Genomic DNA, 23,570 nt, shown 5'->3' with positions numbered 1-23,570 from the left:
CGAAAGGCAATGAGACGTGAAAACACTGTCAAGATCGATACCGCGGTGGACAAAAAAAAAGTGGAATGCTGCTTGTGCTACACTTTTGTTGACTTTGCCGGGGTGGAAGAAAGAGGGTGGGGTCCCACCCTCCACTGCTCCCACACCTGCTGCTGGTGGACCCTACATCGCCTTACGCGCGCTTCTCTATTGCATTGTTTCTTCCTCCTCTCATGACTCGGAGCAGCAACATAACTGGCGACTGATGAGAGACAAGTCGACCGCAAAAAAAACCGAGAGGAATAGAGCAAGACTGTCGCCGCCGCACCCCTTCCAGTGTGCTCGTCCCTAGGCGTTTAGTCTCCGCGCATTCCCTGGATCACGACTCCTCACGCAGACGCTTGCGGGCCAGTTGCGTCCACTCCATCAGCTGTCCCTCCAGCACACAACTACTCAAATGGCGATCGAAGCACGCGTTCTCTGCAGAGACGGAGTCAGACCGCGCTGGCTTGTCCCCGTCGGACTGGAGTATTGACTTCGCCGCACGCGACAGCCCAATGTTCCTGTGAAAGAAAGCAAGGTGCAAGTGCTGGACCCGGTTAGAAAGCACAGACGACAGTGATCTTTGCTGGTGTGTCGTCAGCAGCCACAGTGAAACACTCTCCTTCAAGCTTGTTCCCATGAAACTCATCTCTGACACCACGCTCATTGAAGGCCCCTGTGAGCCACCTCTCAGCACAAGACGTTCAGCGCTCCCACTGTCTTGGGGGAACAGCACCACTTGCCCCAGAGAACCATGGCACACGGCCATGTAGGGTTCGTGCACTGCGTTTGAGTGGGTGCGAGAGCCAGGAGTGGCGAGCGATGCAGGGTGCAACACCTGTTCCATCAGCGTCTGCATCGCTGTACGGAAGTTGATGCGTGAGAGAGAGTGGCCCGCGCGCACCGCGCTCCCCTCGGCAAGCACACAGGAGCGCGCCACGTGCGAGAAGTGAGGCTGCGTCCGGAGCGGGAAAGAAAGGCGACGCCAGCAGCCACTTCGCAGGATGCATGCCCAGCCAGAGGTCACCGGTTTCCCCTCGCACTCTCCGCCCAAAAGAACCAGTACACCCCTGGACTGTGCAGACGTGACCCTGGAAGACAAAACGTCGTCGTCGCCCTCGAGTTCATCCCCGCTGCTGACGTCTTGATGTGCGGCTGGTGGCGATGACGGAGCGCTCTGTCCCCAGCGTGCGAGGGTAGCTGATTCACGTGTTAAACTCTCTGCCGCTCGTCGCACAAAGGTGGTGATATCGGAGTCGGTAGAAGTGGAGTGCTTGCTGCGCCCTCTCTCGCGAAGAGGAGCATCGGGCAACGTCATCACCGCTGCCGTAAAGAAGGCGCGACGCGGCACGTTGACCCCGAAGGGGATGAAGACCTCGCGCCAGACCCGAGTATTGAGATCCAGGATGTGAAGATCGTTCAAGTAGGTGCGGCCAGCCCCGACGCCCCCAAACATGAGCAAACATCCATCCCCTTGCGCCATCGTGACAGAGTGCCCGAAGCGTGGGGGCGGCCTCGCGCCGTACGTGGCAATTGGAAAGGTGCTCCACACCCATGTGTCGAGATTCAATTGGAAGAGCTCCACCTCAAGGTAGGGAAGCGGATCGCGGCCGTTGTCGGTGCCGCCAATGTACGCAAAGGAACGCAGGGCGAGCGCCTCACCGTTGGTGTCGGGCCACGAGTTCAGTGTTGCGAACGCTCTGGGCGAAAGAAGAGAAACAGACGGTCCATCGAGCGAAAAGTAAACCGTATGCTGGCGCGGCTGGGCAACGGAGTGGGCGATCAGGGTAAGGCACAGCGCGGGATGAGAAAGAAGGTGTGATCTTTCAATTGCCACGCGGTCAAGGTTTGGCCCTCTAAACACTTTGCTGTCACTCTCCGCCCATGACCTGTGAGACCCGCTGCCGCCGTGACGGCTGCGCACCACGCTGCTGTTCGACATGTCCACGAGATGCGATGCCCCTCCAATGACGAGAGAAACGTGAATATCGACGTCACTGCTTGTGAGTAGGTCAGACGTGTTTTCAAGAGCCCTTTTGCTGAAGCGATAGACTTTGGAGCCATGGCGGCTCGCCTCTGTCGCGTGTGTTCCTTGCCTGTGGTCAGAGAGGAAGTACTGCAATACTGCCGCATCAGCAAAGGGCAGGGGTGCGGCACAGTGCCCGATTCGACCAGGTGTCCGCAGCGACGAGGTGTGTGCAAGACGCAACGCGGGGTGCAGGGAGCTCCACCGGAGACACGACAGGAGTGATGAGTCATCCACGAAGCGTGCACAGTGTACATTCCCGGCCGCCTCGTTCTCTGGCGTTGACGCGCCCGTCACTGGTAACGAGGACCAACGCCACAGACTAAACTGGTTCGATACATCGAAGGGGGAGGCACACGCCGCGCCGCCGTACTGGAGAGAGTACACCTCGTGTGGGCAATGAACAGAGTTTAGTGTGATGCTGCTAGATCCGTACCACGCGGGCATGTCCTCGTACAAGGTGGAATGCAGCAGACAGCACAAAGAGGACTTCTCGTGCGACACAGACCGAATGCGGCTTGAGCGGTGAGAATAATGAGCACTGCTCCATAGCGTCCGTCGCGCTCCGTTGTCCGCCGTAGGCTCATCTTCGGCCCCCTCGTCAGACCCAGTCGACGGTGACAACGGAACTGAGCTGGAGGAGCGCTGCCCCTCCTCACTCGGCCGCAGAGGATAGTAGAAGATGGGGCGGTCATTTGTTTTGTCGTCGTAGTCGCACTCCTCCTCGCTGTCGCATGGGTCGTCACGCTGACGATAGAAGCGGCGGCGCTGCTCGCCGGAGGGGAACCCGTTGTAGCCGAATTCATACCAGCTTCGCATTGCTGGAATTTTCGGTAGAAGTTTAGTGTACACCATGCGAAGAACAAAGCGGGTAAGAACAAAGAGGGAGCATCAAAGTGGAGGTGCGAAGGAATATAGACGGAAACATATATATATATATCCACACATAGACACACGCCAAGAAAATGACTTGGAGAGGGGGGAGAAAGAAAAAAAAAGAAGCCCGGCGGTGAAAGGGAGGAGGAAACCCTTATCTTGTTGCAGCTCGTGGAATTTCATGATGGACTTACGGTTCAAGGGTAACAACACCTAGCATCGTCCTATCCACGGGAGTACACCCCCGTGCATTAATCTAGCCCTGAACTCCAAAAGTGGATTGAAGAAAAACACACACGCAGTGACCTCTTCATTGCACAGAGCTGCTATGTGAATCTTTCGGCTACCGATATTCCCCCCGCAGGCGATAGTCCAGATTCCATAGAGAACGGGAAGGAGGGCAAGATGAGGAGGAAAAAAACGGCCATCTATCAATGCCTCGTGGAAGTGTGTGTGTGTGTGTGTGTGTGGATCCAGCAGATCAAAAGGTCTTCGAGAAGGCGTTTACGAGTGCGTCTTCTCTCTCTTCACCCTCCTCTGAGGTGTAGATAAGGAGTCAGTGCCATCTTGGATTGATGACCTCTCACTTTTACTGACACACAATGGCTCAATTTCCAAAAAAGATATCGTGTGGTGCACTTTCAGCATTAGGCGACTCGGCGCATTCGTTTTCAGGTCTGCCTCTGACATTAGGGAGATACGCCCAGCTGCAGGGGAAAGGTTGCAGGAGTCGCCCGTGTAGTGGTCATCCAACACCTCGGCAATCTTCTTCAGCAAGGAATCCACGTCGGTGGCAGCGGGCCATTGCACGTGAACGACCTCTACATCCATGACAATATGACTGAATATGTGTCTAACTTTTCTACACACCCTGATGCTGGTTGGCTTCGCCTTAGGTCTCCACGTGACCACAGTCAGTGGGTGCTTCAGCAAAGGCACAGCGACCTCGTCACTGTCTGCTGTGGATGAGCTTACGGTAGGAAACTCAAGCATTCCACCCAACAGCCCGTCAGCTGGACGGCGAACAACCACAAAACGCCTGGCGTCACCGACGCGATCCACTGAAATCTCGTGCACCACACATATCTCGAGCGCGCTACGCTTCTTTGTTTTCACCGCACGTACCGGAATGACGCCCTCGATAGCCTCAATGTCACCACACCGCAGCAATGCGTTGGCACGGCAAAACGGCTGTACAGGACATGAGTTGCAGAGGGGCGTGCCGCCTGGGCGACAAACGGACGCACCCAACTCCATGAGTCCCTGATTCAAAGCACTCGGATCCTGGCACACCACAGCGGAGGTCGAGGGTGAGTTGCCCATAAGCTCCTGCCCCCACATCATCGCCTCTTTGATGTTTGCTGGAACTTTGGGATCGAAGTCCCGCTCAGCGCGGAGACGGCTAAGGACACGTACCACGTTGCCATCCACAGAGCATACAGGAGCGCCGAAGCACATTGAAACGATGGCAGCGGAGGTGTATAAACCGATCCCAGGGACTTTTAAAAGTTCCTCTTGAGATGACGGCATACAAGAGGTCTCGGTTTCCTTCCGCGCCTTAGACCACGTGAGGAGATACTGCGCCCCCTTGTGGAGATATATAGCGCGGCGATAGTAGCCCATGCCTGCCCACACTGATTTTACCTCGTCCTCCGTCGACGCCGCCAGCACCTCAATCGAGGGAAACCGCTTCATCCACGCAATGTAGTACGGTATGACGGTCTCCATGCGGGTCTGCTGCGACATTACCTCGGATACCCACACCTGGTACGGATCGTAACGTGCCGTGGTAGCAGTTGGACAGTGCTTTTCTCTGGGAGCCACTCCGTTGACGTCACCACTACCACGAAGGGACGTTTGCCGCCATGGGAGGTCTCGACGCTGGTGCTGCCGCCACCACGCGATAACCTCCTCTTGAACAGAGCGATAGTACTCAGGCGTGGCGCAGCTTCCAAGCGGGGTGAGCCACTCGCCGCGCGTGCTCGGCTTACGAGCGGATCGGCGGGACATGGACACACCTAAGTCGATCTGTCCCTACCAAACTCTAAGGCCTGCATTTTTTCCCTTGTTGACCAGGAAGAATTCAATGAAGGAGGGCGCAGATGGAAAAGAAAAAGGAAACAGTGAAGTACAGATCACAGCATGAGAAGATAGAGGAGAAGTCACGGCATGCTGCCAGTACTTCAAAGTCAAGCTGCGAGAAATCTCTGATGACACACACAGAGCGCAGTTCACCCCAAAAAAAAAGTGGTAGGTCCTTGTGGAATGTCTGTCTGTCTTCCCTCAGAAATCCTCGCTGGTCGATAGACGCCTACGCAAGCACAACACAGGCGACTTCACAGGTGCGACAAGAGAGAGTTTCTGCTACAACACAGAAGCAGTGTATTCAGCGGACCTCCCTCACTATTCCTTCCCACTTTGGGGTTGTTTGTACACAGCGCACCTGTAACATAGACACAGAAAGACACACAGTCACCAAGACTCACTGATTTACATCACTCAAGCCCTAATGCAAGAGAAGATTTGCCCACGTAACACGACGTTCAGCTTTGAAACAACGGCAGAAGGCCGCACATGGGTCTCGATCACAAATATGTGACATGAAACAGCTTCACCTCGTAGACACTAGTGCCATTGGCGACACACACCACACGTTTGTAGAATGCGTCATTCAGCAAAACCCTCAAGACGTCTTGAAAAGCAGTACACCGGTTTGACCAACGTAGAAGTACACATAATTACCCTCTTCGTGTGTGACAAAACTACCAAAATTTCGGCCAACAAAGCAGTTCCACGTTGGGCCATACCTACTTTCAAACTCCTTTCGAATGAAGCCCGCTAGCTCCTGCGCGCTTCGCAGTTTTGCCAGCCCCTCTTGTGCGCAGAAAATGGCAAAGTTTTCCATCTCCTTCGTCATCTCCGATAGCTTCACCGTCGCGTTGGGTACTTGCGCCATTTTTTCTTTCGAAGACGAGGTTGAAAAAAAGGCAGCTTCTATTTGTTCTGGCTTGCCCCAGTTCCCAACGAGTTTTGTGACACGATTGTGTGGGGGGGGAGGGGGGGATATTTGGCGTTTGAGTTCAACAACTTTTACCGCAAGTAGGTTTTGCAGGTAGTGAGCAGTTTATGGAGAGGTCTCCTGAGGAATAGAGAACTATTACGAGCGCTGATGAGGTAGGCGCGCTGGCCTGTAAGCAAGGGGTGAATGAGGAGGGGGAGGGTGCGCCAGAAACATCAGTACATCCACCAGAAGAGCAAGGGTGTTTGGGACGGTGGGGGGGGGTGCATGAGAGTCAACCAGCTCAAAAATCGCGTCTTCTGCACGAGGAGAGAGGTTAGATCGTTGAGAATGCCTGCCAGACCCGCCGCAAGCAATGGTTGGGTACCCTTGCAAGTCAATAATTGTTGTTGGCAAATAGCGCTGAGGACTTGACATCCGACAACTAACGGCGAACGACAAATGACAAAAGCCCATCGCTCTCAATCACGCACCCTATACGACTCGTTACAAGCTCGCCAGGGGTGCGCCCAGTTTTAGCCATGTGGGCAGGATGCTTCCTTTGTGTTGGGTACGGCCCAGCGCCGCAATTCGCTTCACCGAATGAGGAATCAGCAATTGGGCTAGGGCAGTCGATGCCCGGAAACACACACACACACAGACACAGCGAGCATAAACTAATTTTAAAAACAAATAGCTGTGATGCCCCCGCCCTTGTAGATCAGATGAGTTGTTTGTGGAGGCTGCATGACTCCGTTTACCGCACATCCCAACACCCCTCAGATCAGCTCGCTGGAACTGCGCTTGACTGCCTTCTTCCCCGGCAGCACATCAGGCGCCGTGCTTCCTTCCAGTGTCGCTAGAGGAACTCCTCTCATGAACCGCCCGCTCCTCTTCTATCACTGGAATGGTGAATAACTCTTTCTGATGTGTCCTCATCTTGGTGGCCAAAAAGAAGATCCCCGCTTTACACAACCGACACAATACAGTGACTCCGTAGGAAACGTAAAAAAGTATGGTCGATACTCTGTCAAGTTACTGCGCTATAAGCGCGCAAGTCCAGGATCCGTGTATTGTCTCTGAGCTCCCTCCGCCACTGCAGAAGCAAATGCCGACGCCCAGGGGTTGAAAGTTTTTTTTACGCGTCTATTCCTGCCACACAATCACCGCGAGCCGAGGTCGACACACCGCCTCGGCCTGTCACACCCCCATCCCGTGTGGTGCAAGGCAGCGGCACACACCTCATAGCACTCCCAACTCAGTCGTCAGGACACCGCCCCTGCGTCACACACCACCCACCCGCCCCGCAGGTCGTCTCACAGCCGCTCCCCACACCATGCTCGTCGAGACGCGGGGCATCCCTCAGGGGGCCGCTCAGGCTCCTCCCCACCCCCCACCCCAACAGCAAGCAGCAAGCAGCAGGCAGTGAGGACAGGGTGAGATACGCTCAAGTGACACTGGCACTCTGCCTACCGCACAGATGATACAGACCTGCCCATGGTCGCGGGCCACTCCGCTACGCAACGCCATACAGGGCCTGACCCGCCGACATCAGTACCGATGCAGAGCTTGGACCTCCCCTCCTTAGGCTGTAGGTGACCTCGACCTTACCATCACGAGAAATGGCTCAGCATTTGGGGGAGAGAGATTGGGGGCTGCTTGGCTTCCCCACAGAGTGGGTACTGGACCCTGATACCACGCTGAGGTGTCCTCCCCCTCATCTTCTCAGACCGGTGGTATAGTGCGCGAATCCGTGACAAAGACCGTGCAGCCGTGCAAGCGGTGGGTGAAGTTGGAGTATCGGAAGGTAAAGACAGAGAGGAAAAGAAGGACAAAAAGAAGAAAAAAAACGTTGCGCTCGTCCAAAAAGCAAGAAAACAATGACCGGACCAATGTGCCGTGAACAAGTCTACAGCCACAGTGAAAAGAGGGGACACACACACATTAGTGATGGCCACGAATAAACCAGACTGGAATGGCGTGGGCAGACATGATAATTCGCATAACGCAAAAAGAAGGCACGTTCTACCCGTTGCTCTGGGTGTTCTTCGATTTTCATTGAAGAACGATAAGATGAGAGATCAGCAAGTCGGCAAAATATATGAAGACATGTGGGATACTCGATAGACGGCTCCGCTTCCCCCACACAGTGCGGTTCAGTGTTCCCTGGCTGCTATGGAGAGCAAAGGAGCAAGATGTTCAATGGAATGTAGTGCTTTTTCTGGAACAGAAACGCCATCCCAAAAAAAGTGGGTGGCTCCAGACAGAAGCCGCCCGCAGCGATGAGTGTAACCACAATAAAGTGATAGGTTGTGGGAACGTGAGAGCAGCGACCCGAAATGTGATCAACGCACTGGATATCAAATGAGCCTGCCGAGTGGTGGGGAAGAATGGCTTTCTTGACCTTAGGGGTGAGAGATACTCCTCCATTTGTCACGCAAGCATGCAAGGGACTGGGCTGTACACGCCCGCATCCCTCCATGTGCCGCCAGCCTGATCCAGAAACCTTACGACTTTCCTGCTTCTGAATGTAGAGCGGCCCTCAGAAGCAGGAAAAAAGACATAACGTGGCGCCCTTCCCGCTGCGTTGAAGACCTGCTCTATTGGAAAAGTCGTGGAGAAAAAAGGATGCGCAGCGTCAATGTGCTCGCAGCGAGATTCGAGCCTCTCTCGCATATCTTCGAAAAGGACTTGACTCTATCTGGGGTGATCGTTTGCAACCCTCGCGACGATGCTATCATGGTTTGTTGGAGCGTGCAGCGGGTCTACACGAGCAGAACCTTCTATAGTGTCTCATACGTAAATGGGGGGAAAAAGAATAAGCTGTGTGGGGTTTAAAAAGGAGTCAGGGGGTGAAGGTCTAAGTCGCGGGGTGTAGATGTAAAAGAGTGGGAATTTTAGTTGCTGAAAAGAGGAAGCACGCGAACGGAGGGTGGGGCTTTCCATAAAGTGCCCGCGGCAGTCAAGACAGTACGCAGATAACGCTCTTGAATCCCCCATACGTTCGAACGTAAAAGTGTCCGCAAAGCATCTCCAGCTCCACGGTTGTCTCGGTAGCCACGAAAGTGAGCAACACAACGCCTCTGCATAGGCTGTACTTGCAGATTTCTTCTGTTTTGTGTGTTTCTGTTGGGTGGCCCCATAACAATTTTCACTCTGGCAATCGCCGCTAGAAAACCCTGCGCGGTGACAAGTAGGGGACTTGAATAGATGTTCTCCCAGCACAGTGGCACTGTGCAAGAATGAGGAAGATAGCAGCACCCATTTTCAGAGCGAGCAAACGAATTGTGTGGAAATGCAGCGTCATAATACACACACACACACACACACACACTTGCAAGAGCGGCAAAGGAAGGCGCGGAAACATTTTGTGTCAAGCACACAAAATTGCGGAAATTCGCCTTAACCAATCCTCCTCCTGCAGAAGTGAAAATTGATGTGCCGCGGCACGCTGCCCTCCATGCAAACGGCGCAGCTGCTGCCAAGGGCACCGTGCGTAACACTGAGGCTCACGGGCCTTGAAGCCACGGATGATCCAAGTCTACCATTCCTACGGTGAGTAGACAAACTTGCGCTGAGAGTTATCGCGGGCAAGAAGACCACGCTCCGTGAGCTTTTCCAGGACGCGCTTCAGCTCACCGCGCGACACAATTACAGGATGCATCGCAGAGATGAGGCATTGCATCAGTTCCTCAGTTGTCTTCGGGCCGCTTTGCTTTAGCGTATGCACAATTCGGCTCTCCATCCCTTGAGGATTCGCCTTTGCAGCGCTCTGAAGCGTGCGGTGCCCGTGGGATTTGAAAACAGTACGGTGAACGAAGCTGTAAAACTCCAACGGCATCACGTTCATCACGTCACTAATCAAGCCATCACATGCGCCAATCGATACAATTGAACTGGGCTCCATTGCACCCGACAGCCTCAGAACCGTAGCACGCGTCAACGGCTTCAGGGAAAAGGCGCACTCTTCATCAGATACTTGGAGGTGTTCGCACAGCTCTTGCACTGTCCACTGCGACTTCGCGTTGAAGTGATCGAGGATGCACATTTGCAAGAACGACACCCTCAACCGGACTGAGTCACCCGCTGCGGACGACCCCGCTGGACGGGGCATACGAATGACGGCGGAGGAGTACAGGGCAGAAAACTCAATTTTTTGCCCATGCCGCCGCTTGCTACAGATGCGCTGTGCTTCTTCGATCTGACGCACTACGGAATCACATACCCCCGGGCGCACCACGGTGTGCGGAAGGCTCGGCCACATTCCCCTCGAAAGCAAGACAGGATTCACTTTCACCCCTTCCACGCTCGAAGCACCAACGTAGATGCTTTGCGTGCTGGTTGCCTTCAGCATACTTCGGCAGCAGAAGAGGATAGGGCTCTGTTTGATTTGCACCAACTGCTCCATCGAGCGTTGCTCCATCACCTCGTCATAGCGGTGCAAGAGCAGCCGATTGGCGAGATATCTTTGATAGGAGGCAAGGAAGGCATCCTTCGCGGTGTCTTCGGCGTCTGGCAAAAAGTAGTACACACTCACCACATCCTCCAGACGAAGCTCCGTGGATTCTGCATTCCCCAAAATCACATTGAAAAAAAATGCCAGGCGGTCAGCAAGCCTTTTGTAGTTGAGAGTGCGCAAACTCGTAAAACCGCACCGCAGACCTTCGTCCATTGCCTCGAGCATGCAGCCGTTGTAGTCGAAAACGGACATGACAACGTCGCGGTACTTTCTAATGATCGAGACAAAACACTTGATAACAGCGGCGTATGCGTCAGTGTCGTCGCTTACAGCGGAGACTACTTCACTGAGCGCGGTAGATGTCTGCTGCCCGACGCTCTCTTTGAATATTCCCTCCATGAGAGGTGCGCCTTTAGACTTGCTCCACCACAAAAAGCGGAACACACACTGTAACTTCTCATTCGTCTCGCGCTGACCTAGTGAGCTGAAGCACTCAGAGAGTCTCCTGCATTCAAAGGCAGATATACGATCGTCTACCAATGTTTCCACCAGCCGATCTACGGCATGGTCCTTGGAACTGAGAAATTTTTCTGCCCGTCTTGACTCCTCCTCAATCAGCTGCAAGCAAAGTTTTGCGTACGCAAAAATATCCGACTCGATGACGCCGCGCACTTTTGTAACACAGTAATCGCACATGTCGCGAATATAGTCTGCCTCCAGGATATTTCGGTAGTACTTTGAATCGGGGAGCATCGAGAGTTCATCTCCAATTTCAACAGCGAAGGAAATGTCCGGGGAACTGTGACCGGCGCGCTCGGCTGCGAAAATTGCACGGAGCTCTTTTCCGAGTTGGCAAACCATCTTGGGTGTCAGCACCACACTCGACCACGTCTTCAATGCAATGTCCTCCGTCCTCTCCAACGGACTGTCCTCCAAACCCAGCAAAGACCACTTGTCGGCTAGAGATAAAAAAATAGTTTTGATATTGACGACGGCGACCAAAAAAGAGCGCCAAGATCGAACGTAGGTCTGTACGACGGTGGCGCTGTCAGCCTGAAAGAAAGACGGCATCACGTTCTTGAGCAAGTGATTCTCAAAAATCGAGCCTTGAAGGGAGTACACAGCCATTATCTGCTGACCCTCCCAGACACCCTTTCCGTTGACCTTCACTGGGGGCGTATTGCTGCACGGGTGGGAAACAAGATGGTAAACAAGGAGGTGAGTATCCATCACCGTGTTGCACATGGCTTGTGCTGCGCCCTCGCCTTTGAAATTTGCTTCCCATTGTAAGATGCTGCTACAGTTGCTTGAAACCTCTTTCCACAAAGTGGGAAAATCAAAAGGAAAGGAAACTGAATCGATCAAAAGATCGTTCAAAGAATGGTCGATCTCCCGGCAGCAGCTCATGTCTTTGATTAACGGATGAGAAAAAGTGAGTTATTGCCGTCAAGCCTACCTTGGCTCCCGTCCAAATGTAAAAGCACAAACGGCATGTAAAGAGAAATGTGCAGGGCATAGAGAAATGAGTGAAAACATTTTTTTAACGCGTCTATTCCTGCCACACAATCACCGCGAGCCGAGGTCGACACACCACCTCGGCCTGTCACACACCCATCCCGTGTGGTGCAAGGCAGCGGCACACACCTCATAGCACTCCCAACTCAGTCGTCAGGACACCGCCCCTGCGTCACACACCACCCACCCGCCCCGCAGGTCGTCTCACAGCCGCTCCCCACACCATGCTCGTCGAGACGCGGGGCATCCCCCAGGGGGCCGCTCAGGCTCCTCCCCACCCCCCACCCCAACAGCAAGCAGCAAGCAGCAGGCAGTGAGGACAGGGTGAGATACGCTCAAGTGACACTGGCACTCTGCCTACCCCACAGATGATACAGACCTGCCCATGGTCGCGGGCCACTCCGCTACGCAACGCCATACAGGGCCTGACCCGCCGACATCAGTACCGATGCAGAGCTTGGACCTCCCCTCCTTAGGCTGTAGGTGACCTCGACCTTACCATCACGAGAAATGGCTCAGCATTTAGGGGAGAGAGATTGGGGGCTGCTTGGCTTCCCCACAGAGTGGGTACTGGACCCTGATACCACGCGGAACTATGCTCCCCCCCCATCTTCAGTGTCTCCAAGAACGTATGCAATCGAGCAGCTTGTATATAAATCACAGTTTGGGGGGAGAGCGGTCGCCTCTGGGGTCAGCTCGATGACCCGTGAACATAAGTCTTCCGTGTTCAAACAAAGAAGACTCCCTGATCCATTTTTTTTTCGTTTTTCTTTGTTTTGCCCATCTACATAACAGTAAAAGAGGAAAAGCAAGCAGTATTCCCAAAATAAAAAGTGAATAGAGCGAAGATATGGCAACAGAAACCATACTGCTGCGCAAGGGATTAGGGGATAAACGAAAAGTAGTTGTCCTCACTACGCTCCACGTACTCGCGCTCAACAAGTTTTTCGAGTACCCTCTTAATATCCCTTCCCTGCACCGATAACCTACCTAATGAAGCAGAAACCTCTCCAATAATGACATCGAGGGACATTGGCCCGAGGTCTTTCAGCAATCGCATCACAGCACCCTCAATCGATAAAACATGAGATTTTTCACCGCGCAGAAAAAAATTGTTCTTCTCTGGGTTGCTTTGCTGGGACCCCAGCTCTATGTAGCGAAGATCGTAAACTTTATCAACACTCTTTGACACAAAGATGCTTAGATTTAAACTGAACACGTGATGCGCGTTTTCCCGCAACAAACCTGTTTGTACAAAGGGTGTCAACGCTCGTCTGCAGTCCTCCGGAGTTGTTTGGGTTCGAGAACACAGCTCGTCAGTAGACCACTCCTTTATTTCGTTCATGTCCAGCAAGTAGCGCATCTGTAAGAATGAAACAAGAAGCGATAACGATGCTGATTGGTTGGGCGCGCTCATTCTTAGACGAGCACCGGAGTGCTCTGGTGAAAAACGCAGTCTGCGTCCATTTCGGAGAGCAGCGTAGGCGTCAACTTGGAGGGAGATTATGGTTTGCAAGTCAGCGGGAACAGAAACGTGGCCGACATCAGGAGAGCGACGGGACTCCCCCCAGGCAAACGCTGCTAATATATAGGGCTTCACCACGGGGTGTTGCACACGTTCTACTCTTTGGGGGGCGTTTCGACACGAATCCGTGAGTATGCGCATGCAATTGAAAATAAAAGTAAAGTTCTTGTCCTTGATGAGCAGACTTGATAGCATGCTTTCCTCACGCAGAATGATGTCGCTATGCTTTCCGGTATCAAAAATATTTGTCAAGAGGCGCTCTTGCAAAAAACGAGTGTACCATTGGTGAAACACATCCTGCCTTGAGCAGAGACGGTAAATAACGGCAATCCAGTTGTTCTTTTCACGTAGCTCATCAACAGACATGGTCTTAATTTCTTCGGATGCGTACCTGGCGAGACGCTTCGCAATTTTGACCGCATTGTCCTCAGTCGCGGATCTTTGTTCGAGCGCCGCTAAATTGGTCTGAATTCCGTTGTGCACGGCCCGAATCAGATGCGGCTCATGTTCAAAAATCCCGGAAATGGTCTTTTCAAATGTTTGCTGAGTCGTCTTCAAAATTCGCAAAATTGACGACACATCCGACGAATCATTTGTCTTGCTGAGCTCCCGATCAGTGTATTCAGAAACCACTTCTGTCAGCAACCCCTCCATCCATGAGTCCTCGTCACCGTCCAGGAGGCGGTAGAGAGTGGACAAAGATTTTTTGCGAGAGAACGGATCATTGCCATCAGATGGATCAATGCACTCCTTGCAGAAAGACAAAAGATAATTTTGCTCATCGTGAATGAGAATTCGCAAAACAGATTTGCTGACGTGCTCGTACGAAGATCGCATCAAAAAGCAGCGTGCTAATATGTCCTCTTTTTCCACAGCAGCTGAGCAATGATCTATATACTCAGCGACACCAGACGCTTTGAATGCCGACTTTTTGGCGCTATAGTAAGCGGTTAGGCTCTTTAGGTACGTTTCTTCAACTACTGACGAATACAGAGTGAGGCGGACGTCAGTGGAGCAACCGAGGTTGAGAGAAAGGCGTTTCACGCTTTCCATCTCGCCTATGCTGGTCAGGCCTCCTGATCGGACGCGGGAAACAATTTCGTTTACCTTTACTCTGAAAGTCTCTTTCAAATCAGATGTCAGAACGACATCCATCCACAGATGACCAATAACGATTTCTGTAGGCTGAATAATGTGCTCAGCGGGAAGGCCTTTTTTTTGCCAGGTCCAATGAAGGTACGTGAAAATCGACTTCACGACATTCCCTGCTGCTGTGTACTTCTCATACGCGTCCAAGTACGACAGTATGGAATCCTTCTGTATCGTCGGCTTCACGACATTGATTTGCTTTTTCAGCAACTCACGCAAAAGGTAGTAAACAACAAGCACTTGGGTGCTCTCCACGGTTTCGCCAACAACAGGTGTAGAATTGCTGCCTCGAACAAGTGCAGGATAGTTCGAGCACTGGTACGCTGTCAAGTCGTACACCAGCCCGTGTGCTTCACAGATCTCACTAATGAGCTTGTTATAGTCTTTGCAAAGGTCATGGGAAGGACGTTCTTTGAGCTTCTGAAAAGTGGCATTGCAGACGCCAGCAACCTCTTTCCAAAGTGGAGGGAACGAGTTTTGAGCCCTACTGTGTTCCTCAGCCATGCTCATTTTCTAAAACCGCGAATTGTTGGAAAGCACTTTCAGCGAAATATTCTACGAATCGCTGTTCCGGGTGTGAAAAGGAGACTCAGAAACGCGAGCACCAATGCATGTTGTACACGGAGAAGAATGCATCGAAGAGACGAATGACCGAGAGAAATAGAAATGGCAAAGCACATAGGGGTTGAAGATAAAGGCTTGCTAAAAACAAAAAAAAAAAGTGCATTTACATATAGAAAGGTGTTCTTGTCAACCGAACCAGTGTTGAGACTTATCCCTCGCTTATTCGGTATTAGCTATTTTTTGTTTTTGTATATTTTTTCGAATACCCTTTGACTGACGACAATATTCCAGAAAAAAACCTGCAGTCGTTGAATATATTTGTATTAAATCCCAGGCACTTGCTTATTCAAAGGCATGGAATACATTTTCCTTTCCCCCGCAAACTAAGTTCAGTGAGCAAAAACCTCTCCTATTCTTAGTAGTAGTTGATGAAAACTCACAGTTTGACGACAGTCTTGAAGGAGTGCGACTAATGGCCTTCGAGGGACACACATTTGCGCAGTGTTCCTGAACTCGACCGCGTGAATAAAGAAACAGCGAGATCACCCTTACTGGCGCGCACACACAGGAAACATAGACCTAACGCCTGTAAGCATTTATTCCCCCACATACTCTCATAAATACCTTTCAGAGTGCTTCTTGAAGCTCTCCTCTGACGGAGTCGCTGCGTATGTGTTTTGGGAGCATTTGTTTCCAAAAAGTGCCACTTGACACAGCTGTCAACTTGAGCCTATGGCAGTCCTCCACCCATCCGCCACCTCAGCAGCTGGCAGTAACACCCACACGCTACTTTTAATTATTCCCTCAGCCCTTCATGCCATCGATGTTTTTGCTCCTCGTCCACGGCCTGCCGACACAGAGATGCGAAGCCTTGTCAGAGAACTCGCGGTTCCCATTCCATTCGCAACACACCTCAGCATTCTGCTTTCCCCGCGGGAACATCAAAAGAATTTCCTCAAGCCCTGCTTCCTCCCCCCCCCGCCCGATCATTGCACCATGTGTGTGGTAGCAGTGCTCCTTCCGAGAACACATGAACCGCCGACCACACCCACCCGCCGTGCACACCAAGCTCCGAGCCGACGCAATGCGACCCCCGCACTGCCCGCACCCCCCCCCTACAGACGAGCAGCGCCCGAGCTGCCGGGGAAGACCTTAAAGGCGCAGCTGAGTCGGAAACCGATGATGAAAAAAAACGATACCCTCAAAAAGGCACTGGAGCCTTAGTGCTCGCTTTTTTTTCTTTAATGGCCGTTGTTGGGCATGGCCCCGCCCCCTGCTGTGCCGCGGCTTGGGGTGCAATTTCAAAACGCCAGAAGCCTATAATCTCTCCATCCCCCCCCCCCGCACACGAACCGAAACTTTTCACACGCTGCTGATCTCACCACGCACCCCGCTCCCCCCAAGCGTGCTCATCCTGACTGCGATCCGAAGCCAAGCTGTAAAGTCATTACCTTGCGCGCCTGGTCCTGACCCCCCCCCCCAAACGAAAGCCTCAGCAATCACCAACACCCAACGCACGGTGATCACCTTTACCCCCCCCGCCTAATTTCAAGAGTCGCCCCTTTGCTGCGAATGGCAATTTATGCCGAAATTTTCGGTTCCTTAGAGCACACCCCACCCCTCGTAGTTGTATAGACGTGGGTCATTTGAGACGGAACGCGGTATTGAGAAGCGGTCGCAGAATAGAGCAACAGATCCCCACCTACCCAAATGAAGGGGAGCATCCCACATCTCCGAAACGCTCTTTGGGAACACATCCATGAAAAGTGACATCATATAGTTGCCTTTGAACGATACTCTTTCTGCTCTCTCATGGCATAGACTATTTCCCCTGGATTGTCGTAAACCCCTCTTGCAATTAACATGCACCAGCTTTGGAGAAAAGCAATTACAGCCCCGCCAGCGCCACGTTGCACTCTGGCAAAACCAGGAAAAAAAACAAAAAAAAAAGTAACCCTCACACCGCCAAACTTCCCCCTAGGTTGTTAAACTGGCCAACACCGATTGTTCCCTACTCAGATCGTCCTGATGCAGATCACTACCTTGGACGACAGCACTGCCACCGCTACACCTGGCGGGCACCGCCGCGAGGAACACGCGCCCAACCAAACGACAGAAAACACAAGCCCCCAGCCAAAAGATAATCGCCAAAGACCCCCCGCGCATTCCGAAAAGCAGAAAAGCCTTCAGCATGGCAACCCGAAAGAACCAAGAGCCCTCGGGGAAAATTAACCCTGGGATGTGATTCCCGGGATCATATAGGACGCATCCCCATACCAAGGCCGGTTTTGCTGCACCACAGCCGAACAAATCACCCTGATGGCACATTGGCCCAGCCAAACGACTACAATTGAGAAGAAGAATCGATGGCGATCACCCCCGAAGCTTGTGCGCAATGGCGGCCCATGTTCACTGGGTATCGTTGCTTCTGGCCGAGGGGAAACGCTAAAATGGACATCGCGCGTGCAACCAGGGTGCCCCGGAAAGGAATCGCAACCCAACACCCCGCCCACATATTTCGGATCATCTTTCCAGGGTTGCGCTTTGCTTTGACCTACAACTGGTATTGCTGAGCACGGCCACGTTAGCACCAAAGTGCGCCTTTCGACTCTCATCCACCGAATGTGAAGTGCCACTCGTGTTCCAAAGAGCTGGTAAAAACGCGCACGGCGAACCGCCACCCAGACCCTGAGAACCACCGTCGAAACCCGTCGCACCGGAGGATCGGTCTCACTTTTTTTTTGTTTCCAAAACTTACGGAGCGCTTGCTGCCGGCGTGCTTATAAAATGTGTGGGCGCAGCGCGCGCGCTAATATGCTTGAGGACGCCGCCGAAAGTGAGCCTCCGAGGGTGAAGAATAAGGCTGTGGTAGTCCAGAGAATCTGCCACTCCGCGTGATGGTTAAGAAGCGCCCGGGCAGATGGCTGAGGCAAACCCAGCGAGCAAAACGAGTGCTAGGAAGCCTGCTGGGATTTAGCAAAGCTCTCGGCACGCTGGATATTTCGATCCGTGCGAAGAGGCTACAGAAATCCTCCGACACACTTTGAGCACTGGCCTCGAAACTTTTCTAGGCACCGTGGCGTGCGGGCGGGGCGCGGAACCGATTGAGCCCATCACATGCCCGGAGGGCTGGTGTTCCTCAAGGTGCCGTTGTTGGGTCGCAGCTGTTTTTCAGCTAAGCCACTGCTCTTTCAGAGCTGTTGGTGGCCTGTTTTTCTGAGTTTGACATATGTGCGGACGACCTGGTTCTCGCTATTTCGTGCCGCGGGCAGGGTTCTGGCGCACGAATTGGCAACGCGATCCTCGGGGAAGCATGGGTGTGGTCTAAAGACCAGCTGCATGCAAGGGAATCCGCGAAAGCGCGAAGATTTGTTGCGCACACTCTTGGGTCGTACAAACGAGGGGTGTCAGTCCCACTTCGCCGCAGAATGCGCGAGATCTCTGTTTCACTGTTTGGGGAAAAAATAAATCATAGGCTTACTGGCCCCCAGCTCGGGTGTCGAGCCGAAACCAGTGTAAATGCGAGCGTTCACAAAAGCAAGGGGTGCTGCGCAGGATGCGTTTTAGTTTTTTTTGTGAACAACTGGTGCGGGACCCCTGCCACACGATATGGGGTGATTCGTCCCTGGGCGCGGCGATTTGAAGCCACTCTCCCCCTCTGCGGTTGGAATGGGGAGCGCCGGGGGACCTGGCCAAATCCAACCTGATTCGTCAACACGCTCGTCTTCGCAGACTTCCTTCTAGTTGCCCCTGTGCTTTTGACGGGGGATCGGCACGGATTGGGTGCAACCCCTTTCTCCTGTGCACCGGCGTGTTGCGAAGACGGCTATCGACCCACGCACTTTTAAGGTTTGTAGGGGCAATGTGGGCCTGTCGACCGCCCCTCCACCCCTGGACCCTCGCCTGCCGGCTTCTTGGCAAAACCGCCCGGAGAACTATCAATTGAGATTGTGGCAACGCAGCTGGCAGTCTCAGGGCGGAGGGCGTTGAGACCCCGAGGGTCTTTAGAGAGTGGTTCTTCCCTCTCCAAAAAACTTTGCTCAGAGAGGAGCAGCTGCATCCCCATGGTGGCGATGGCCGGTCCTTTCTGGCCGCCTCTATCAGTGCAACCCCTTTGCGGCAACACTCTTTAGCCAGAGCGGGAAATTGTCCAGCGTCTTATTCTTTGTTGGGGGTGGGTGGGTTCGCCAACCAGTTTATGCGCACACATGCGGGGGCTCGCTGCAATAGGGTCACGGACCGCTTGGCCACGTTGGCAGCCGCAAACCGCACCTGTACCCCCCCCCTCGTATGTGAACCCGGTGTCGCTCGTAGATCTTCGCCCCTTCCTACCCGAGCGCCAATCGCGAAGTGGTATCGCCAACTTCGTAAGGACACGCGCATCGCCATACCGTTTTTGCACGGCCCGCGATTCGCTGAAATGTCTCTGCATGACATGACGACGGGGGGGGGGGGTACCCTTGACACGCCATGGCTTGGTGGAGCTATCAAGGATACGCTGCGGCGAAAACGCCAGCTTCGGCAGCGCCCCCCCCTTTGGAGCGTTCGGGGCTGCGACAACCGCTGTCGCTGGTGTGACATCTCGCATGGGCAGAAATGCGCGCTACAAGGTGGTGCTTCAAGGCCCCGAGAATACCACCATGTCTGCGGTTACTCGACGTGGTGTAGGGCAAATCAAAGGGAAGTGTCCCAACTGTGACTCAATGCGTGTTTCGCCCCAGGTTCTGCAGAAGCATTGCCCATCCCTTCACCAGGATCGACCTCCGGTGGCAGACGGGGTTTTGTAGCTGTCCATTCTGTGTCGACTCCTTTCCCTCACGAAAAATGAGGGGAAGACACGTGACGTGGTGTACCCTCGATCCCGATCGGTCCACGGACCAAGGGTATCACATCCTGTGCGCCGTTCTCTTCTTTTCCCTGGGGCGGCGGGAACGACCCCCGAGCCCATTTCGGGGCCCCGATGAATCCGTCAGTCAAATACTGGCGTGTCTTGTTCTTACTGAGTGTCGGCGATGCCTCGCCATAGCGCCAGATTTTCTCAAGGGCGATGGCCTCTGGCATTTCCTGCACTCGAAGAAACTCGTCACATTTGTGGAGGCAGCCCTGACCCTTTTCTCCCGCGGTCCAAAGGCGAGGGAAGAATTAAAAAAAAAGAATCTGATGTGGAACTATCCCCTTCTGTGATTTCACCCCTCTAAGCATGCTTCATGAAACCCCAAGCGCTAAGGTTTGCCGTCTTGTCCGGCAGTGGCCCCCAAAGTGAGTGGGGGGGGGCGTTTCCGTTTGGGCTTCGCCCACTTTTTCGGCGTTTTTGCGCCACGGCAGTCACAGAGATTTGGCCGGCTGTTGGGGGGGGGGGGCTCCCGTTTTCGCGGGGAGCAGGTTTGCGGGGTGGCTTCTCAACCTCTTGTGGATGGGGGCATCTTTTGCCCAGCTTTGTCTTTCATCCTGTGATTTCGGCGCCTTGGAGGGGGGGGGATTGTGTGGTGTTGGTGGGGCCGTGGAGTGCAGTGGCCCTTTTTTTGGGGAGGCCGAAGCGCGTTTTTCCTAGAAACCGGAGCCTTCTCGTGATTCAAAGGGGTCGTCCGGAGGCCGGTGTGGGGTGATTAGCGGCGCGGCGGCTCCTGCCACTTGCTGTGTGAGTGGCGGACGGGCGTCCTCTGGGGTTGACAAGACTCTGAGGGGAAAAAAGGAAAGGTGATGTAGCACATTCCCGAAATATGTTTTTCTCACCGGTCGGTTGCTGTTTCTTGCCGCAGCGGGGGTCCGCGGCTGTGTGCCATTGTCGTGTGCTTGTGTGTGTGTGTGTGATGGGAAGCCTGGCCGGCGAGATGACCCCCGTTCTAGTTGACATGCGCCATACTGGGAAGGTGTTTTTAGAACGAGCATGTGATTTTTTATCAAATGGGGGTGGGTCGAGTACCTGGACAAGGTGACCCACTCTGTGTCTTCAGTCTGTGAGCAGTTGGTCTGTCGTTGCTACGCGGTGCTCTGCCGAGTTTTGCGCCTCGCCTGCTTGTCTGCCTTCCCGCATTCCGATAGAGCCACGGGAGTGATGTCGAGGAGGTATGAGATTCTTTTCATTTTTTCTTCACTTTTTGTCATTTCTTCCATGAGGGCCTTTGATAGGTGCCAGACCTCCCTGCGGGGCACTAGTCATTTACCACAGGCGCCAAGGAGTGGAATATAGTTGAATCATACTGAGCTGTTAGGGTTTTGATTGTATTGTTTAATTATTGCTTTTTTTTTTGGGGCGATGACGAAAAGAAGGATTCCAGGCTTTACTGCATGCATTCGGATTCAAGCGGTATTGAGTGCGGATCCCCAGCGTGGGACCTGTTTTTTCCTTTTCTCTCACACACACACACACAATCGCTGCTCCTGGCATTTTCTCAGAGGCGTTGATTCTGGATAGTGCTCTACGTTTTTTTTTTCGCAAGACCTCATCTACATCGCGTCCTGTGTAGTGACCCCCCACTCACTCCTCGCCCTCTTTGCTTTTCACCAATTCTCTTTCGGCTAAGTCTAGGAGGCGGGCAATAAACCAGCGCATACCAATGCGCTTGCTGTCAGCTGTGGCCCTGGCGGTTGGAGTCCACTTCCTCGTCTCTGCCTGCCTCATTCAGAGAGCTGTACGTAGCAAGAAGCGGAAGGCAGACTTGAAAAAGAAGTTTCCCTACCCTGTCACCAAAATTGCTCACCGCGGCGGCTCACTATTGGGACCAGAAAACACATTATACACGTTTACGCGAGCAGTCGAGGAAGGATTCTGTGATATGATCGAGCTCGATGTCAGGGAATCAAAGGATGGACAAGTAGTTGTGTCCCATGATTCCCAACTGGAGATTACATGTGGCTCACCGTACGCAGGTGTGGCGGTTTCAGATTTGGTAGTCGGCAAGGATCCCTCCGAAACACTCCCCCAATGCAAAAGAATAATGGAGTTAGAGTTTCCCACATCTGACATCATGCAATACGAGGCGTCTGAGGACACCCCCGTTGATGACACCACCAGAGTTTGCCTATTGCGTGAAGTTCTCGACAAGTTTCCCTCTACACCGTTGCACATCGACATCAAGGACGCCAGCAAAGATTTTGTTGCTGTAGTTCTAGACTTGATTGCTGCGTACGGCCGCGAAAGCATCACCTTTGTGGGAAGTAGCGAGCTGCAGAATCAGCAGTTCATCAACGCGTACTTTGCAGAGAGGGGCATTGAGGTGCAGAAACGATACCGGATCTTTGCGGGGCATCTCGATTTTTTCCGGACGTACCTTTACTTTTACACAGGCATATTACCTTACCTCTCCCTAAATTATGACGTTTTCTCGATTCCAGTCTTTACAAGGGCCATGAAGGTTTATGCCGCGCGGAAATACGGAAAAGTCGTGGCTCACATTGGTGGATTTTTGTTTTCCTCGCCGTTGTTGTGGAGATATCTCCAGAGCCGAGGTATTGCGGTGGTTGGGTGGAACTTCAACAGCGAGGTGGACATATTGGAAGCAATTCAGTGGCCCATCAACGGTGTGATGTCTGACGACCCCATCAAACTCCACCAAGTAATAGAGATGAACAAAGGAGCGATCGGCTTAAACGTGCTTACGGGGTAATATTTTCTTGCTACAACCTAGAAGTGTTTCCATCCTGAATTTTTGCAACCTTGACACCTTCCTGGCACAGGCAGGGATGCCTGGCGGAGCAGACGGGTACGGTAAACACAAAATAGTTTCTTCTCAAAGCAACAGACGTTCATCTCTGTCGTGGAAACATTTGCTGTTTTTCAGTTGCTCTTGCCCCTCGTTTTGCTGAAACGCTCTTGAAATGCTTGATATCTGAACTCTCTTCGACCTTCTTCCCACTCTGCTTTCTCAGTTTCACACACCAGGCGCTTGCAATGAGCCACCGCCGATCGGGAATAGTCATCGCTTCGGGGGCTTTCTTCGGGTCCGCCCTGCTTGTGTTTGCGGATGGAGCCGTGATGGCAAGCAGGGTGAATCTACCCTATAACTTCCTCATGTACCTACCCACCCTTGTCGCGCTCCTCGGTAGCTTTGCGCTGTTGTTAGTGAAGCCCGTATATATCCTTGGCGCAGACGTTGACTTGGACGATGACGACTATACGATCAAGCAGAATAAAAGCGTGTTTCTCCTAGGAACACTTCTTCTTTTCACGTCCATCCTCCTCTCAGTGTGGAAGCTGATGGATCCCTACGAAAACAAAAGAGTTGCATGGCCAGGGGTGGCGCTTTTTCTACACTCGATACTTCTGTTGTTTATGAATTGTGGTCTGTTTTTTGCTCGCGCTCAGTATGATGAGAACTGAAAAGCGAAGGAACTGAACGAGAAAGATAGTGCAGATACAGGGTTGACTTTTGAAATGTACTTGTTTTGCCCAACCAGCCCTGGGCGTAGAGTGTTGAATAAGCTTTTCACACTTCTA

General features: G+C 53.0%; 7 protein-coding genes across 7 annotated transcripts; 2 read left to right on the top strand and 5 right to left on the bottom strand.

Annotated features, from left to right (window-relative positions):
* Positions 1-358: 358 nt before the first annotated feature.
* JKF63_03640 (uncharacterized protein) lies at positions 359-2,902 on the bottom strand (the record flags this gene model as incomplete). The annotated part of the gene is made up of 1 exon (XM_067899641.1): positions 359-2,902. The coding sequence occupies one exon, from the start codon at positions 2,900-2,902 to the stop codon at positions 359-361; it is 2,544 nt and encodes an 847-aa protein (XP_067755880.1).
* A 525-nt stretch (positions 2,903-3,427) lies between these two features.
* JKF63_03639 (uncharacterized protein) lies at positions 3,428-4,933 on the bottom strand (the record flags this gene model as incomplete). The annotated part of the gene is made up of 1 exon (XM_067899640.1): positions 3,428-4,933. The coding sequence occupies one exon, from the start codon at positions 4,931-4,933 to the stop codon at positions 3,428-3,430; it is 1,506 nt and encodes a 501-aa protein (XP_067755879.1).
* Positions 4,934-5,606: 673 nt separating this feature from the next.
* Positions 5,607-5,879, bottom strand: JKF63_03638 (uncharacterized protein; the record flags this gene model as incomplete). Its single annotated transcript, XM_067899639.1, has 1 exon — positions 5,607-5,879. One exon carries the CDS (start codon positions 5,877-5,879, stop codon positions 5,607-5,609), a length of 273 nt encoding a protein of 90 aa, XP_067755878.1.
* A 3,592-nt stretch (positions 5,880-9,471) lies between these two features.
* JKF63_03637 (uncharacterized protein) lies at positions 9,472-11,787 on the bottom strand (the record flags this gene model as incomplete). The annotated part of the gene is made up of 1 exon (XM_067899638.1): positions 9,472-11,787. One exon carries the CDS (start codon positions 11,785-11,787, stop codon positions 9,472-9,474), a length of 2,316 nt encoding a protein of 771 aa, XP_067755877.1.
* Positions 11,788-12,778: 991 nt separating this feature from the next.
* Positions 12,779-15,079, bottom strand: JKF63_03636 (uncharacterized protein; the record flags this gene model as incomplete). Its single annotated transcript, XM_067899637.1, has 1 exon — positions 12,779-15,079. One exon carries the CDS (start codon positions 15,077-15,079, stop codon positions 12,779-12,781), a length of 2,301 nt encoding a protein of 766 aa, XP_067755876.1.
* A 6,611-nt stretch (positions 15,080-21,690) lies between these two features.
* JKF63_03635 (uncharacterized protein) lies at positions 21,691-22,740 on the top strand (the record flags this gene model as incomplete). Its single annotated transcript, XM_067899636.1, has 1 exon — positions 21,691-22,740. The coding sequence occupies one exon, from the start codon at positions 21,691-21,693 to the stop codon at positions 22,738-22,740; it is 1,050 nt and encodes a 349-aa protein (XP_067755875.1).
* Positions 22,741-23,024: 284 nt separating this feature from the next.
* JKF63_03634 (uncharacterized protein) lies at positions 23,025-23,453 on the top strand (the record flags this gene model as incomplete). Its single annotated transcript, XM_067899635.1, has 1 exon — positions 23,025-23,453. The coding sequence occupies one exon, from the start codon at positions 23,025-23,027 to the stop codon at positions 23,451-23,453; it is 429 nt and encodes a 142-aa protein (XP_067755874.1).
* Positions 23,454-23,570: the final 117 nt, after the last annotated feature.

Source organism: Porcisia hertigi, chromosome 28 (assembly GCF_017918235.1).
Source record: "Porcisia hertigi strain C119 chromosome 28, whole genome shotgun sequence".
NCBI lineage: Eukaryota > Euglenozoa > Kinetoplastea > Trypanosomatida > Trypanosomatidae > Porcisia > Porcisia hertigi.
This window is presented reverse-complemented; position numbering and strand designations above follow the sequence as displayed.